Consider the following 19,602-nt stretch of genomic DNA (forward strand, 5'->3'; position numbering starts at 1 on the left):
ACCCTCCTAAGTGCCTGTGTGGCGCAAATTCCTGTCACAGCTGGCGGTAGGCCATGATGGATACAACACGCACCGCTAGTGGGACAGACCTTTTCACATTGTTAGGCCTGGGTCGCATGCATTTCTTTTCCAGTATGCAAACATTGTCAATATTTCCCCATGTAAAAGCTCTAAATAATACCTCCTATGTTCTGTTCTGGCATTAGATAAAGACATAGGTTTGTAGACATCTTTTTCTGGAGACAGCTTAGTAGTGTTACCTGCTTTCTTTCCGGAGTGTTATAGATTTCTTACTTATTGTAATAACCTGGGATTATTTCAGTATATTGCTGATGAATTACATTATTGTTTCCTGCGAAACTCTTTTCATACTGACGTTTGAAGTTGACATTACAGTTGAGAATTTCGGTTATCAAATTGATGTTGATACTTTCTACATGATGTTACTTTGCGATGACTACAATGAACTATATTTATATTACATAATGACACTAACTACAACAAGATTTTGTAGTAACGAAGGCCACTTTGTATGTTGATGCACCTAGTGCACCAATTTTCCTGAAGTTTACTTAGGGTTTTCGTGCTAAAGGATGTAATATGAGTATTGAGAAAGAATATAAGAAGATGAGACTAAGGATTTTGATGGTTTCAAGATATGTGAAGAAAGGGTGTGTTCATACGGGTTTTTAAGATGATATTTGAAACTTATGATAAGAATGAGATATTGTTAGATTTAATTTCCTTTTTTTGAGATTTTGGAATCTTCGATACCACAAGTGATGATTAGCAAATACTATGTGCTGAAGTTACAACCATAGCAACATGAAGTGTGAGCAATGTTGTTCTACATTTTCCAGAAATGATTTTCTGACGATTTTCATAATTAACTTTAATACTATTTAACAATTAATTTTCTCTGCAGCTTTTAAGAACAAGTATCAACTATTTTACAATGTACCAAGTAACTTTCATTTCTCACCCTTTCCTTTTTATAATAGGCAAATACTCTTCTCTGGAAACTTAACCTTTTGTCTCCGATTATATACTGTTTATTAATTTTCAACTATTTTTCAGATGCCATAAATGAAATAATATGACGACTTGGGGTTACTAGAGTCCAATTCTGATTGATTTCGGACTCATTGTTTAGGATCCACTCAGGACTTACTTCATGACATACTACAAGCATTCTTTAATAATTTTTTCTCTTATACCTACAGCACTACAAGTATCTTAATACTTACCTTTTATGATGTGTCTGTGCTACCTTCTGCCTTTTTCTCTTTTCGCGTGTTTTTCAAGCAAATATATAACCATCTGTTACTATTTCATTGTTTATTACTTGTGCTATGCTTTGCTTTACGTGTCTCTACAATTATATTTTCTGGTAGTGTTACTTATTTCAGGATTAAGATAATGTTATGTTCTATGCTTTCAGTTAAAATTTTTGTTTTGTGTTGGCATTTTTGCTTTATTATCTGAAGTTGACACATTTACATTTTGTTACAGTTATTTCCGTACTTTCTCTGAATGCTTATTATTTTTTATTTATGCTAGACTGATATGGATCTTTTAAACAAGGTTTTTGCCTTTGTGCTCTGTGACGCTAATTATTTTGCCACTTACTATACATATATTATTCTATTTATGCACACTTTTGATTTGTCACACTATTATTTTCCGAGACATGACAGTACCTCTCCTTGGATGAGCTCAACGTTTTGTCCATTCCTAATGCCTGTTCCTTAAGTGTGATAGTATTTTCGTTCTACATTAATGTAACATTATTGTGTTTTTGTTTCCATGACAATTACGTTTTTTGGTGTACCATAACTACCATTATTTGCAGCTACAGTAATTAGTATCCTCTTTATTGTCTCTGTCTATCGTTTATTTAAGTAACTTTGTTTTCTCTTTTTCTCACAAATAATTTCCATTACTGACACTATTTCAACACTTATTAACAGATTATCCTTGTGGTCTACACAAAAAACTAATGGGGTAAAGGGTTGGTTGTTCTTTAACTGACACACCATGTGTCATTGGTGCCCCATATCCTTGAGCTCTGTAGAACTCATTCTTCCTTTCTGAGTTCTCAGTCTACTCTTCTTTCTGTTCTAAATATTTTTCTTATTTTTCTGAGATATCTGTGTAATTGTCCTCTGATAGATAAACAACTGTTTTTAATAATTGTACTGAAAAAAATAAGATTTATACTGTGAAATTAAAATACTTATTCAGACTTTATCAAAACTCTTATTTTAGAAGGTTGTATAAAATTTGTTAAGCCATTACTTGTCAATACTTAATGTAAACTTAACACTAAAATGACGACTACGATTGTGCAGGCTATTGTAATCATTAATATTATATATGAATATGAAATACTTGTAAATAGAGTCTTAATGACGATTTCAATTCAGTGTTGTTGCTGACTATGTGAGGTTCTATTCACCTTAAAGACATACGACATTTATTTTGTAACAAATGTCCACTACATAGTGTTATTATTATGGTATACTACCTTTAGTAGGAATTTTTTTGTACATAGATTCTATAAAACTAATTATTGTTATTGCTACAGCATATGTGACATTATTGTTACCTTAAAGACATATAAAACTTTTGTAGCACATGTCCACTGCATACAGTTATTGTATATTACTTTTAATATTAATTTCTTGCACAATGATAATATCAATGTAGCTAAGATTACGTTTCTATCACTGTGACAAATGTCCTTTTGTAAATGTTTTTAACTTAGCGGCAGACTAAGCTGTCGCCTGACAGGACATATGTTCTGCATCTGTGACAATCTCATGATTGTGGTTAAGAGTCAGAGTGGACTACCACCGGACATAACGAGTAGCCTGAGTCTACACAAATATAAGTGAAACTCAAACTGAACTGTCACCTGACATAATAACTGGTCTGTGTCTACGAGAATATAACGAAAGTCAGTGTGAGCTACCTTCTCACGTAAAATGTGTCCTATAATAAATTGACTATCACGACTTTAAGGGTATGTCAATGTGAGCTACCACCTGACATAACATGTGTTCTATGACTGATAGAATGTCATAATTGTAACTGAATGTCAGTGTGTGTTACCACCTGACTTGACATATATTTTACAATCAGTACTACCATTGCTCAGTGGGTCCCATCACTTGATGCCCATTCGTCTTCAATCTTATTGTACTACTGTTCACTATTAAATTCAGTGTGTACTATCACCTGATGTGACATGTATTGTACAATCGACATTATTTGTGGCTCAGTGTGTTTCTTCACCTGAGGCCCCGCAGTTTACTGCAGATTACAATTAGACTCAATGTAAACTGTCACCTAATGTGACATGTCTTCTTAATTTTCTGTTGTCAGTGATACTCAGCGTGTACTCTAGGTCTACTACAAGGTAGTGATTGTCACTGAAAGTCAATATATGCTGTCACCTGATGTGACACATATTTTATATTTAATCCTACTATTACTTAAAGTATTTTATTACATTAATTCACCGGCATTAAGAGTTCTTTATGAGACATTTATCCACATTTTGTGTTATATGATTAACTTCTAGTCGATATTGACCTATTTTATGTATTTTACCTCACATTCTACATTTCTGTTTGGTAAAGTTTGATATTATTTGAGATGTTTTACCTCATATTCCTATGCTTCTATTTAGTAACTTTTAATACTATTTGATACAGTTGTCTTAATAATCTAAATGTCTGATGTCTTTGCCCTACATTTATGTGTTTCTGTTTCGTACATTTTGATGTTCTTTGATTCACTGCGATTTGACAATCTAATGATATTATGCCTTTTACTTCCCATTCTATATTTCTATTGGTAAATTTTATTGCTGTATAATACTCTTTTAATTGGAATACTGTGTATGTTTTGTATTGTATCTTACACTGTATTTTTTTTACGAATTTCGTGGGGAAATCTGTGCTAACTGCACAGATACCCCCACACAATTCTGGTCCAGCGGACCAGAGGTTATGAAAGGTATGTGCTAAGGTCTGATCAGCGTAGATCCTTGCCAACCGCAAGGTGGAATGAGTATAATATCTTTCAGTAGGAGGATCTTTGATGGTTAAGAGTGCTGGACGCGCACAGTAAAATAACTCAGACTCGCAGCTGGGTGCCCAGAGGAAGCAGACGTGTGGTGACAGCTTTAAGGTAGGACGTGCGCTCGCTGCGCAGTTACAATGAGCAAACTTTAGCACGAAAATGAGGGAAGATATATAATGATTTCAAAAATGGTTTTTGTTAGATAATGTTCAGAGTTAGGATTTGTATGTCCAAGGTTTTGTAAAATTTTTTGTAAGAGTGGTTCGTGCTGCAAAAACGTTGGAAATGGTAGGTTTTGTGTATGACTTAAAATTTTAACAATATATATATTGAGATCAACGTTGTGTTTAAATCTAACAGCCTGAATCATAATACACATCCTTTGCTTATATTGAATATGAAAATGAGTAGTAAAGTAAAGTTACCACCAATGAAAGAACGTAAAGAAAATGAGATCTGTATGCAATATATATGTGCAGTTCGTGGTTTGTAATCTATTTTGGTTTATCTAAAGTTATCAGAGATAAGTTATTTCAATTAACTAATTTTATGCCTTAGCACTACTGGCATTATTCAAGTCAAGATATAATTTCATTAAGTAAACATCAGGGCCAAAAGTTAATTTTTAAGTACCATCTTAATGCTATTGCACAAACAGCAATATTCTCTTAAACTTCATTGCTGAGTCAAACACATGTTTCATTACTGGAAAAATGGAGGAGTGCAGGAAAGAAGTTCGCAGACACCGTCAATTGCAGGTTTGTTGAATAATTAATTTGGAACAATTTTATCATTGATACTTTCACTATTTAAAAAGGAAACAGTTTTGGTTAGATAGTTTCAAGGGGATGAAAACTATTATCTAAGAATTTTGTATTATTGAAACATTTTTAAAGATAAATCCATGAAAGTTTGTATTTTACTTCTAAAGAAATAGGGATGACGATTTCTTTATAAATATCACCACAAGAATTCAAAAGCCAGGATTAACCAAGACCTCCGACTCTAGCAATTAGATTCGCTTTTTGGTCAGAAGTACATTAGGAAAAGGCCACCTATATGTGGCCTTAATTAGCGTGCAAAGTTTAGATGATGTTGCAATTTGTGAACAACATAAAAATTCAATTAAAGAAAAACAAACAATGATCTGTACAGACCATACAGTATACACAAGCGAAGCACCGGGCACCAAGACATTGAGAGATAAGTTGCGTTAAGATACTCAATGGCCTTCACATAGAACTGTACATCCCAAATACTCGTACTCACTGTGCCAATAGAGGTGTTAGATGTGGCGACGTCCAAGACGAAGTTGTCCCCGTCGCATCCTGGTGCAGCCACTGACAATGGGTTGGTGCCAAACATTGCCTGAAACAAGTGCGCATGTAGTGCAGACACTATAACACTGCAGACGGTCGCGAGTGTAAGCAAACGAGAACTTTGACAGCCCTAGGGATGAGGGGCGGTACAGGGGAACAAACCCCGTCACCACCCAGCAGGGCTGGTACCCTACACACGTGTTCTCTGCTTCAGCTAAAGCAGACCTGACACACGGTCGTAGGGATCACCAGCTCCTTCTGGTGTTGTGAGAATCGTACCCCAACTCCCTTTAGTCTCCCCACTCATTTCAGAATAAGAAAAGAAAACAACAATAAAAGCGCAATCCATAGCAAGATGGAGGACACTAAGCATTTATACCGACTACGGAGCAATTGCTTGCTTAGGGAGTTGCGAACGAGAGAGTTTAGGCCCGATGTATACCAGTATCTTCTGCAACTATAGTTCAAAACGACCCCCCCCCTCCCACCGCCCTCCCAACTAGAGTGTCCGCCTAATACTTAGAACACAGTGTTGATGGATGGTTGAAGACAGTCACAAGGGAGCTGAATGGCTGATGCAAGTACTTACGCAGTTGTTACACCAAGAGCCATCTTAATATTGTGGTTTTCTTAACGCCTAAGGGTCTATTCTTTAAAGCATAACTGATATCTGCAGTATACATTCCTAATATACCAGTACTTTATCAATGTTTCACTGCAGTTTGCGAAATAATTTGAGACCATACCGGGCTGTTTGAAAAAGTGTGATAATCCATGATCCAATGAGATCATATGTGATTAGAAGCAAGCAGAGGACATTTCGCACTTATGGTAATACTTTATCACCTGAGAACTTTCTAACGTATTGTTTCCATATAGACTTCAGAACACAGGATTTAAATGGTTCAAATGGCTCTGAGCACTATGGGACTTAACATCGGAGGTCATTAGTCCCCAAGAACGTAGAACTACTTAAACCTAACTAACCTAAGGACGTCACACACATCCATGCCCGAGACAGGATTCGAACCTACGACCGTAGCAGTCTCACGGTTCCGGACTGAAGCGCCTAGAACCGCTCGGCCACCGCGGCCGGCACAGGATTTAAGGCAGCAAGTTTAAATGCACTACACTATTTCATAAAAAGTATTTGGATACCTATCAGCCGGCGTTTAACGTGGGTTGTGTCACCCATCGCCATTATGGCACCTTGAACTCTGCTGGCGACACTTTAAATGAGGTGTCTGAATGTCTGTGGATGAATGGTAGCCCATTCTCCCTCAAGAGCTAAAACCAGAGGGTGGAGTGTGGAGTGAGGTTGACCTTCTAACTCATTCCAGAGGTGTTCTGTTGGGTAAAAGCTGGGATCCCCGGCAGACCTGTCCACTACAGGAATGTTATTGTCCACAAGCCACTGCTCCAGAGATGCTGTTTTATCATAGGCCACATTACGATGCAGAAACAAACAGATGTCTTCTCCGAAGTGTTCCTATACTGCGAGGAGTTCGCAATGCTGTAAAATAAATTCATGTCCTTCCGCATTTAGCGTTTACCAAAGCACAGTAATGGATCACGCCCTGTTACGCTATCTCCCCTGTACTTCGCTGTTGGCACTTCACTGATAGCAGGTAACGTTCTCCAAGCATTCCCCAAACCCAAACCCTCACATCGATTTGCCACAGGATATAGCGTGATCACTACTCCAAATCGGTAGTTTTCAGTCACCCATCGTATAGTGGCGTCCCTGGTTACACCACCTCAAGCGTCACCTACCAGTGACCTGTAGGCTGAGGAGCTTTTTAACTCCTTACGCACAGTCACTGTGCTAGATGGACTGCTGGTAGCATTTTGGAACTCACGAATGATTCCTTCCGCTAATTTCACCTAACCTCAACAATGATCGCCGGACCTGCCTGCCAATACATGAGATCTGCCTGGTCTTGGTTTTCACAATTACATTACCAACAGTCGATTTGGACACTTTGGAAGGGTTGACATCCAATGGCTGGACCACGTTCGAACTCACTGTGTTCCCCTGATCGATCCATTCTGGTGTCACTGTTTTTCTACTGACAGCACAGCACTGCACGACTCCTTCATACTGATGGGTTGCGTCTCGTGACATTTAGTGGTCATTTCCTCAGTACATACGAGTGTCCAGATACATTTGACTAGATAGAGCTTATTTCCCAACTCAGGAACCATGAACTTTGCTGCAGTCAGTTGGCTTCCATACCTTATGGCACTATTCACTGTACCATAGGTGAACCATACAGGAGGGCTATCTGAGGTTTGGCCAGACGAACGTCTGGTTACCGAAGAGCGACAGCAACCTTGTCGGTAGTTACAGCTGCCACAGTCTGGATAACAAGTCGATCTGGTCTTGTAAGATTAGCCAACAATGCTTTGAGGTTTGGTACTATGGCATGGCTTTAGTAAGAGGATACTATAACCACTGACTACAGCTCTGCTGTAAGGAATACCGTGGAAAGCTGCATCAAACCAGTCTTTACACTGATGACTAAAATAGCAAGTTGCTTGTTTTTACGTGAAGAGCATGTCCCCAATGTTTTTAAAAGTTTTCCTGACATCGTCGACAACCCATTTGCATACAAGGCTACACTCCAAACAAATACTTCCATAAAATGCTTCTCAACTCTTAAATTTATACTCTTTGTTGCCGTATTTATCTGTTTCAGACAATCTCTTCTTTATTTATGTTCATCTAGTAACCTCTTTTTAAAGCACTATGAATTCCATTCACTTGATTATTCACAGTTCTTTGCCACTTCTTGTAGAATAACAAAGACGTCAGAAAACCGTAAAGTTTTTATTTCTTCTCCCTGAATGTTCATTCCCTTTCAAAATATCTCCTTAGTTTCTTTTTACTCCTTGTACAAAGATAAGACTGAACAATATTATTGACAGGCTGCAACCATGGCGCACTCCTTGCTTAAAACGTAGAATACGTGTTTCTGAGTAACGCACTGAGGTGACAAAGTCATGTGATAGCGATACACACATTTATAGATGGCGGTAGTATCGCGTACACAAGGCACAGAAGGGCAGTGCATTGGCGGGCCCGTCATTTGCGCTCAGGTGATTCACGTGAAAAAGTTTCCGACGTGATTATGGCCGCACGGCGGGAATTAAAAGACTGAACGCGGAATGGCAGTTGGAGCTAGACGCATGGGATATTCCATTTTGGAAATCGGTAGGCAATTCAGCATTCTGAGTTCCACAGTTCACGAGTGTGTCGAGAATACCACATTTCGGGCAATACCTCTCACTACGGACAACGCAGTGGCTGAAACTTCCTGGCAGATTAAAACTGTGTGCCCGACCGAGCCTCGAACTCGGGACCTTGGAAGGTAGGAGACGAGATACTGGCAGAAGTAAAGCTGTGAGTACCGGGCGGGAGTCGTGCTTCGGTAGCTCAGATGGTAGAGCACTTGCCCGCGAAAGGCCAAGGTCCCGAGTTCGAGTCTCAGTCGGGCACACAGTTTTAATCTGCCAGGAAGTTTCATATCAGCGCACACTCCGCTGTAGAGTGAAAATCTCATTCTTGAAACTTCCCCCAGGCTGTGGCTAAGCCATGTCTCCGCTATATCCTTTCTTTCAGGAGTGCTAGTTCTGCAAGGTTCGCAGGAGAGCTTCTGTAAAGTTTGGAAGGTAGGAGACGAGATACTGGCAGAAGTAAAGCTGTGAGTACCGGGCGCGAGTCATGCTTCGGTAGCTCAGATGGCAGAGCACTTGCCCGCGAAAGGCAAAGGTCCCGAGTTCGAGTCTCGGTCGGGCACACAGTTTTAATCTGCCAGGAAGTTTCATATCAGCGCACACTCCGCTGCACAGTGAAAATATCATTCTTGAAACATCCCCCAGGCTGTGGCTAAGCCATGTCTCCGCTATATCCTTTCTTTCAGGAGTGCTAGTTCTGCAAGGTTCGCAGGAGAACATCTGTAAAGTTTGGAAGGTAGGAGACGAGATACTGGCAGAAGTAAAGCTGTGAGTACCGGGCGCGAGTCATGCTTCGGTAGCTCAGATGGCAGAGCACTTGCCCGCGAAAGGCAAAGGTCCCGAGTTCGAGTCTCGGTCGGGCACACAGTTTTAATCTGCCAGGAAGTTTCATATCAGCGCACACTCCGCTGTAGAGTGAAAAATTCATTCTAGAAACATCCCCCAAGCTGTGGCTAAGCCATGTCTCCGCAATATCCTTTCTTTCAGGAGTGCTAGTTCTGCAAGGTTCGCAGGAGAGCTTCTGTAAAGTTTGGAAGGTAGGAGACGAGATACTGGCAGAAGTAAAGCTGTGAGTACCGGGCGTGAGTCGTGGTTCGGTAGCTCAGATGGTAGAGCACTTGACCGCGAAAGGCCAAGGTCCCGAGTTCGAGTCTCGGTCGGGCACACAGTTTTAATCTGCCAGGAAGTTTCATATCAGCGCGCACTCCGCTGCAGAGTGAAAATCTCATTCTGAACGCAGTGGTTGACGGGCTTTATCTAACGACCGAGAGCAGCAGCATTTGCGCTGAGTTCTCATGGCTAGTAGACGTGCAAAACTGCGTGAAAGAACCGCAGAAATCAATGTTGGATATGTGATAAACGTATCCGTTTGGACAGTGCAGCGAAATTTGGCGTTAATGGGCTATAGCAGAAGACGACCGACGCGACTGCCTTTGCTAACAGCACGACATCGCCTGCTGCGCCTCTCCTGGGCTGGTGACCATATCGTTGGACCCTAGACGACTGGAAAACCGTGGCCTGGTATGTGAGCCCCGATTTCATTCGGTGAGAGCAGATGGTAGGGTTCGAGTATGGTGCGGACCCCACGAAGCCGTGGATCCAAGTTGTTAACAGGGCACTGTGCAAGTTGGTGGTGGATCCATAATCGTGTAGGCTGTGTTTACATGGAATAGACTGTATCCTCTGCTCCAACTGAACCGATCATTGGCTGTAAATGGTAGGTTCGGCTACTTGGAGACCATTTGCAGCCATTCATGGACATAATGTTCCGAAACACGTAACTGGGCCACAATTGTTCACGACTGATTTGAAGAGCATTCTGTACCATTCGAGCAAATGATCTGGCCACGAAAATCCCCCGACATAAATCCCATAGAACATTTATGGGACGTGATCGACAGGTCAGTTCATGCATAAAATCCTGCTCCGGCAACAATTTCGCAATTATGAACGGCTATAGGGACAGCATGGTCAGTATTTATGCAGAAGACTTCCAATGGATTGTTGAGTCCACGTGAGATCGAGTTGCTACACTGGGCAAAAGGATATCTGGCATGGTATTAGGATGTATCCCATTACTTTCATCATTTCAGTATGTACTGAGAAACAGCAGTTAACAAATAGACATCATTGAACTGGTATCAACAGAAAGACCTTTGATTCATATAAAGAAAATTCACATTATATTCTTATGATCTTGAGTGACGAAGTCACTTCAGTATCTGATCTGTCAGATCACTGGACAAAAATAAAACCAATCCCTTAAAAGAGCACAATGGTTGCTTTGGGGTTCTGTGGATGCTGTATATGTGGTACCCGGTGGTCACATTATCTTCCACTGTTGACTTAAGCCATAAAAATGAAGCAGAGTGTATGTGCCAGTTGGTTGTACGGGAGCATCACAGTAAGAGGCTCAACATGGGGAAGTGAGAGAATGACGTACCCATGACTACGTGGTAAAATAAGTTACAGATTAAAGGGTGCATCAACGAAGACTGTGTGTAACTATGAGGAATGGTATACTACTCAAAGTCATATAACAGGGTGAAAGAACAATGGTCATAAAAGGATCCTAACTGACAGGGTCCAAAGAGGAGAGTGGCAAAGGCCTTGCCGCAGTGGATACACCGGTTCCCATCAGATCACCAAAGTTAGGCGCTGTCTGGCGTGGCCGCCATGCGCTGTTGCCAATTTTTGGGGTGCACTCAGCCTTGTGATGCCAATTAAGGAGCTACTCGACCAAATAGTATCGGCTCCGGTGAAAGACAACCATCATAACGACCGGGAGAGCGGTGTGCTGACCACACGTCCCTCCTATCCACATTCTCTGCTGAGGATGACACGGTGGCCGGATGGTCCTGATGAGCCATTTGTAGCCTGAAGACGGAGTGCAAAGAAGAGAGTCACATCTTGTCAGTTACAGTGGGTTTGAAACCCAACAGGAATGCACCTGTCAGTGAATGTAAGTTTATCTCAAACAGTTTGTTATGTTGCGAGTCAGCAGCCTATATGTTTGGGGAGCCAAATGTTATGCCCTCGTTGCTAATGATAAATGCCTGGAAGGTGGCCAAAGGACGTGTTGCTGTAGGAATATGAGCAGGCTGGCATAAGATTAGTTGACACAAGTGCACTATAAATAAATATAATTTACTCAACTTGTATTGACACTCTGTGGTGGCTGTGGCCAGCAATAAGCAGAGGCCTGACATGGGCGTGCATCCACGTAGAGTGTATGCAGAATAGTGTGGATAGTTGATGCACAACTGGGTGGGAAAGTGTGGAGGGAGTGATAGTGGTGGGGGTTGCCAACAGGTGGTCAACACGGTATAGGGGAAATGCCGAGGGCTGGAAGGGAAGTGCAGTTCTAAACTGAAGCCTACACTCATATTTTTCATAATTACTAACTGGAGCCCCTCAATGCCCACACTTACATAGTGACTGTCCAAAGAGACCTATTGCCATCTTTGCTTTGGTTAGTATCTAAAAGAAATTGCGCTGAAAATGCAATGAAAGCAGCGATTTATTTTCGCCTGACTTGTTGACCATTTGCAACTTTCATAGAACGGCCATCACAGTGGCGAATTTTGTTTAAAAGCTTCATTTTCTTTGTTGCTATGTTAAAAATGTAGCTTCTTTTGACAGAACAAAGCTGACTTTACACAGTGTCATGTCACTAACAAGTTGTGTGGATGCAGTTACGAGAGAATGCTGAAACACTGCTTTATTAAGACTATTAAGTGAGGAACGGAGGACAAGTAACGTCGATAGATTATGAAAAAGCACATCTTCGGAACAAAAATAAAAGCGTAATGTCTTCACTGGATTTATTTCAAAACCCACAGCATATCTCGTTTCACTAGCTATCGATGGCCCTTAAAAATTATATTTTTTCATCGAAAAAGTCTGTAGTTAGTGGAATAACATGGCAGATAGTGAAGTTTCGCGTAATAACCACATGGCAAAATTCTCTCCTCTGTGCGTGCTATCATTTGTCAAAATTTCGTTTCGATATCTCAAACCGTTTGTGAATTATAAGAAATGTTGTGGACATTTCATCCTGGCTTTATAGTTGGCGCGCGCTATAGTATATGAGCATGCTACATACAGTCAGTTTTCTAGAGATTGGTGACAAATAGGAACCTGCATGCAAATGTAAGGAAAAATACAATATGTTAGCTAAATTTCATACGCAGCAACATATTCTTTAAAGTGCACTAAAAGAAAAATCATAGCGACCCATGTTTTTCATTGAAACCTTTTGGAATTTTGCATAGTGTCTTACTTAAATGCAAATATCATGATAACTATAATCCTTAACTAAATGAAGGACTATCACGAAGTTGACATATGAAGCTATAAGTAAAGCAAAAATGATATTTTTGCCCAGTAGTCTCTGTAAAACCGTTTGAGAAAGATCGGTGGGCATGCTCCTCGATTGTGTCATCGCAGTGTGTCGCCAACCTACCGAAAGCGAACAAACGATGTTGGCCTCCCATTCCGAACAAATGAATGAACGCGCCCAGCGCTTTGGAAGAAAATTGCTCACTGTGCATCGCTCACTGTATTCTGCACGGACTTTACACAGAATGTTTGCAGGTAGAGCTAACTATTAACGAATCGGTGAAATGTGATTCTTGAGTTTCTCCCGGCGTATTTGATAATCAAAATATCCACGGGTGTGCTGCCGGTCTATAGTGTCCAACGGGCACAATATTTCGGCGGTCATACATGTCGCAATCATCAGGTGAACTGACGGACTGAGCTCCTGTGAACGTGCCGGCACGGAGATCCGTACGCTATGGCTGCTCAGAGGGAACTGGGTTCGGTCGCGGCGGCGGCCGATTTAAATACCCTCCGCCCGCGGCGCGCTCCCTCCGCCGTCCGCGCCCCGCGCCACGGTCGCGCGGTGGAACAGATTGCGACGGCGTCTGAGATGACGTCGGTGTGATGGCTCTGTCCGCCGTGGTCGTCACAACTATACGTTTGCTCGATTTACTCTTGATTAACCCAATCGCTGGTTCCCAAGCCTTGCTAAGATTATAAGCCACAGTCACGGTTTATGAGGTCGTCATTGGTGCGAATTTCGATGGCCTCTCTAACAACGCTGTCCCAGTATCTCGACGTCTGTACCAGAATCCTCGTGCGGTCATACTCCATGGCGTGATTTTCCGACAAACAATGTTCAGCGACCGCCGACTTGCTCGGATACATCAGTCGAGTGTGCCTCTGGTGTTCACGGCATCGATCCTCGACGGTACGCATCGTCTGACCAATATACGACTTGCCACATTGACACGGAATCTGGTACACGCCGGCCTTCCTCAAACCGAGGTCATCTTTGGCGCTCCCCACCAGTGCACGAGTCTTATTCGGAGGACAAAACACAGTTCCGACCCGGTGTTTCTTCAGAATGCGGGCGATTTTCCCCGAAATACAGTTCTCAGATGTTCCAATTCCTGGGGTAGACTCTCTGCGTCGGAGATAGTGCGCGCCCTATGTACTAGAGTTTTAAGTACCCCATTCCTCTGTGAAGGGTGGTGGCAGCTGTCTGCGTGCAAATACAGATCAGTGTGCGTTGTCTTCCGATACACCCCATGACATAGGGTGCCGTCAGCCCTTCTCTTGACCAAGACGTCCAGGAAAGGTAATTTACCCTCCGTTTCAGTCTCCATAGTGAATTTGATGTTGGGGTGTATGGATATTTGACTTCATCGGCATCAGCAGTAAAGCGAGGGCGGCCATTCGTGATCTGAGGGAGCGCTCTGAAATTGTTGTTTTACCGGCTGACAAAGGCAATGCAACAGTTGTTGTCTCCCATAAGGACTACACTGATAAGATGCAGAGCCTGCTAAATGACGATTCCTACCGGAAGATCAGCGTTGACCCTACAAAGAAGGTGGAGAACAAGACGAGGGCGCTTCTCAAGGACGCAGTGTTACCGGAGGGTGACGCCAACATCAAATTCACTATGGAGACTGAAACGGAGGGTAAATTACCTTTCCTTGACGTCTTGGTCAAGAGAAGGGCTGACAGCACCCTAGGTCATGGGGTGTATCGGAAGACAACGCACACTGATCTGTATTTGCACGCAGACAGCTGCCACCACTCTTCACAGAGGAATGGGGTACTTAAAACTCTAGTACATAGGGCGCGCACTATCTCCGACGCAGAGAGTCTACCCCAGGAATTGGAACATCTGAGAACTTTATTTCGAAAAAACGGGTACTCAGAGTGGCAGATTCAACGTGCTCTCCGCCCAACCACTGCAGTACAACCTGTTGAGATGGATGAAGTCACGAGGGAGGAGGTAGGCACTGCATTTATTCCATACACAGGCGCACTCTCGGGGAAAATCGCCCGCATTCTGAAGAAACACCGGGTCGGAACTGTGTTTTGTCCTCCGAATAAAACTCGTGCACTGGTGGGGAGCGCCAAAGATGGCCTCGGTTTGAGGAAGGCCGGCGTGTACCAGATTCCGTGTCAATGTGGCAAGTCGTATATTGGTCAGACGATGCGTACCGTCGAGGATCGATGCCGTGAACACCAGAGGCACACTCGACTGATGTATCCGAGCAAGTCGGCGGTCGCTGAACATTGTTTGTCGGAAAATCACGCCATGGAGTATGACCGCACGAGGATTCTGGTACAGACGTCAAGATACTGGGACAGCGTTGTTAGAGAGGCCATCGAAATTCGCACCAATGACGACCTCATAAACCGTGACTGTGGCTTATAATCTTAGCAAGGCTTGGGAACCAGCGATTGGGTTAATCAAGAGTAAATCGAGCAAACGTATAGTTGTGACGACCACGGCGGACAGAGCCATCACACCGACGTCATCTCAGACGCCGTCGCAATCTGTTCCACCGCGCGACCGTGGCGCGGGGCGCGGACGGCGGAGGGAGCGCGCCGCGGGCGGAGGGTATTTAAATCGGCCGCCGCCGCGACCGAACCCAGTTCCCTCTGAGCAGCCATAGCGTACGGATCTCCGTGCCGGCACGTTCACAGGAGCTCAGTCCGTCAGTTCACCTGATGATGGCGACATGTATGATCGCCGAAATATTGTGCCCGTTGGACACTATAGACCGGCAGCACACCCGTGGATATTTTGATAATCGGTGAAATGTTTGGCACCAACTAACGACTAGGAGTAATCTTGAAGAATCGTGTCCTGGTTCCCGCCGCTGATAGCATCATCCTGCCTATCTTCCTAAGTCGGAGACCTGGAGGTCCTTCATTGGTGGAGATTTTCAAAGCGCTGCTCGTGGCGCCTGCAGGATCTGCATGCAAGGAACATTTGGAAGTAGGGTACTTAGCGGAAGCCCATTTCACAGAACGGCAAACAACACAGAAACGAAGCAGTAGCGCGCAGTGTGGCTCAACCAGTCGCGATTTTTCCTCTTTCCAAATGCTGCAAAGTCTCTAAGTGTACCAATGAGGCATTTAATCCGCAGTGTGTGTAGATTGTAGTTGAGTCCGGAGGTGATTCTGTGATGTTGTGGTGGAGTTTTCTGTACAGTGACTTGGGCCCACCCATTCAGCCGTGAACTTTCGAACATTCTGAGTGATCAAGTATTGTCCTTTCCTCTGCACCTCGACGATGAGTATGATGTGAACACTAAAAAAAATTTAAAAAAAAAAGTCGTGTGTCTAGGGCCTCCCGTCGGGTAGACCGTTCGCCTGATGCAAGTCTTTCGATTTGACGGCACTTCGGCGACTTGGGCGTCGATGGGGATGAGATGATGATGATTAGGACAACACAACACCCAGTCCCTGAGCGGAGAAAATCTCCGACCCAGCCGGGAATTTAACCCGGGCCCCTATGCACACCATTCGGCCTCTCTGACCATTCATCTACCGGGGGCGGACATGTGAACACTGCCATGCTTCAAAATGACAACAGCCGTGTTCCCAGGGCTGAACGCGCATGTTCCTGGTTTCCACTGAAACTGACCCGCTAAATCACCCGATCTTATTGGGTTGCTAAATAAGTTCGTAGTGTTTTTCCGTAAATCCAATAAACACAACACATACACATAACAGAGGCTTTAGTCATCACTACTTACAACAGCCTGCTAACGCTGGGGAAACTTTTCCATTCGTGACTGTAGAAATTACGTGGTTTTGAGGTGAAGAGGTCTTCGAACCAAGTTCGGAGCCCATTTTCATCCGGAAAGGAAGTTCATTGTTGTACGAAAGAGGCAGGAAAACATGAGAATCTGAGGGTTCAAGATCAGGTTATTAAATTGGGCGTGCAATGACTTCCCAAATCATCTTTTTTTTTCAATCTAGCAGTCTGCATGTGGGCGTTATCGTGGAGTAGTATAACTTCACGAAGTCTTCATGGTCGATGTTCTAGGACTGCGTCTCTCATTTGTTGACGACAAATGTCAGCAGTGTTGGTTACACCTTGGGCAGACAATTCGTAGTGCATCACACCGTCGCTGTTCCACCAGACACTGACTAGACCTCTGATGATGTAAGCAGCTCCCGTCTGGGGATATGCAGCTCCTACACGCCTACGCCGCCTGCAGATCATACAGAACAAAGTGCTACGCATCATTAGCAATGCTCCACGCTACACCTGGACCGTGGATCTTCACAATGAATACCGCCTCGAAACCCTCAAGGAAGCATTCAAAAAACTCGCCACACGACTGTACAGGAACTCGAGATACTCGATCAATCCTTTCATCCTTACTCTGGGAAGCTATGATCACAACCATAGGTGGACACTGCTAGCTGGGGAATAACCACCTATGGCGAGCTAACATACATTCACAAGCGACAACGTCGGTAAGCGCCTCCACATCAGTAACACTGACTGGACATGCGAGCTGCAATCGCAGCCGACCAACATGCTACAGCAGGGTAGCCGACAGGCTCACACACTAAAGCACAAACAAGTCGCCAACACTAACCTGCACTGTGAATCCGATATATGACCTATCGGATACTAACCGATGATGAACCCAACTGTTACAGATATACTGGTGCTGATCGAGAAGCTAACACCGATACTCAACTGCAGCCGACGAGAAACACCGCTCCAGAACGTCAAAGATATCCCCCTGATGATATCCACTACTAACAAAACCTACCCTTGCATAATCTGTCGCAGTCAACAAGAAAACCACTACTGTTCTTACAACCAGACCCAACTATCGCACAGCTTTTTTCCCTTGGCTCTTGCCTTGGCACCTTTTTCCTGTACCTTTCGTTCAACTTTCAACCAAATCCATCTCCCGATGAGCGCATGTTAACGGATAATGGTTAATCATAACCAGACGTACACAAACATCGCAGTACCCACATCCTGAGAGACCTCACGTAAATAACACTAACCAACATGCAGAGATGGCAGTTGACCTTTTGTGTGTTGGCCCTCATACCGGTATGGGCGTATAGCGGCTCCACCTTTTTTCTTAAAAAAAAAAACACACAAAAAAAACCCAGATGCATAACGTTATCTTTCGCGCATGAGCACAGGTCTTTGCACAGCGTGTTGCTGCTTTGTTTGGGCTCAAGCATGTCTTCCTTTTCCTTGTGTCAGCATAAAGACACCAATTCTCGTCACCACTAACGATGCAAGATAGGAATGGTCGGTGCAGTTCACGAGCCATGGATGACGAGCAAGCAGAGATGGACATATGACAGATTTTTGTGATTTTGTCTTGGAGCGTGCGGTAGCCACCCGATTTTTTAACCTTCTCCACTGTATGCAGAGTCACGCCATGGTGGAATGATTACAGTTGATCACATTTGCGAGGACACTGACGTGGATCGCTGTGGATTAATGCGTTTAAGTCATTTTAATCAAAACCCGAAGATCTTCCTGAACGTGGACGGTCACCAGTGTCAAAACGACCTTCCTTAAAACGGGAAAACCATTTTCTTGCCATAATCTGTCCAATGGCATTAGCCCCTACTCGGCGTATATGTTTCTGGCTACATCCACTGGTGAGACATCTGTAGAATGTGCTCGCCAGGGAAGCAGTCGATAATTTTCTGTATCCAGAAAGGTCCGTACAGGACCTGCAACATGCGGTCGTGCATTATACTGCTGAAATATAGGGTTTCGCAGGGATCGAATGAAGGGTAGAGCTACGGATAGTCACACATCTGAAATGTAACGTCCACTGTTCAAAGTGCCGTCAATGCGAACAAGAGGTGACCGAGACGTGTAACCAATGGCACCCCATACCATGACGCCAAACACGGATGCGACCATCATGATGCTGTAAACAGAACCTGGATTCATCCGAAAAAATGACGTTTTGCCATTCGTGCACCCAGGTTCGTCGTTGAGTACACCAGGCGCTCCTGTCTGTGATGCAGCGTCAAGGGTAACCGCAGCCATGGTCTCCGAGCTGATAGTCCATGCTGCTGCAAACGTCGTGAACTGTTCGTGCAGATGGTTGTTGTTTTGCAAACGTCCCCATCTGTTGACTCAGGGATCGAGACGTGGCTATACCATCCGTTACAGCCATGCGGATAAGATGCCTGTCATCTCGACTGCTAGTGATACGAGGCCGTTGGGATCCCGCACGGCGTTCCGTATTACCCTCCTGAACCGACCGATTCCATATTCTGCTAAAAGTCATTGGATCTCGACCAACGCAAGGAGCAACGTCGCGATACGATAAACCGCAATCGCAATAGGCTACAATCCGATATTTATCAAAGTCGGAAACGTGATGGTATGCATTTCTCCTCCTTACACGAGGCATCACAACAACGTTTCACTAGGCAACGCCGGTCAACTGCTGTTTGTGTATGAGAAATCGGTTGGAAACTTTCTTCATATCAGCACGTTGTAGGTGTCGCCACCGGCGCCAACCTCGTGTGACTGCTCTGAAAAGTTAATCATTTGCATATCACAGCATCTTCTTCCTGTTGGTTAAATTTCGCATCTTCGTGGTGTAGCAATTTTAATGGCCAGTAGTGTAGAAGAATA

General features: G+C 43.6%; 1 protein-coding gene across 1 annotated transcript in view; it reads right to left on the reverse strand.

Moving 5' to 3' along the window:
* The window catches only part of LOC126263397 (uncharacterized oxidoreductase YjmC-like), a 118,655-nt gene that overhangs the window by 60,351 nt on the left and 38,702 nt on the right, over positions 1–19,602 (reverse strand). The window contains exon 5 of the mRNA XM_049960492.1: positions 5,359–5,457. Within this exon, the coding sequence (XP_049816449.1) occupies positions 5,359–5,457 (99 nt within the window). The remainder of the gene's footprint in view (positions 1–5,358; positions 5,458–19,602) is intronic.

Source organism: Schistocerca nitens, chromosome 6 (assembly GCF_023898315.1).
Source record: "Schistocerca nitens isolate TAMUIC-IGC-003100 chromosome 6, iqSchNite1.1, whole genome shotgun sequence".
NCBI lineage: Eukaryota > Metazoa > Arthropoda > Insecta > Orthoptera > Acrididae > Schistocerca > Schistocerca nitens.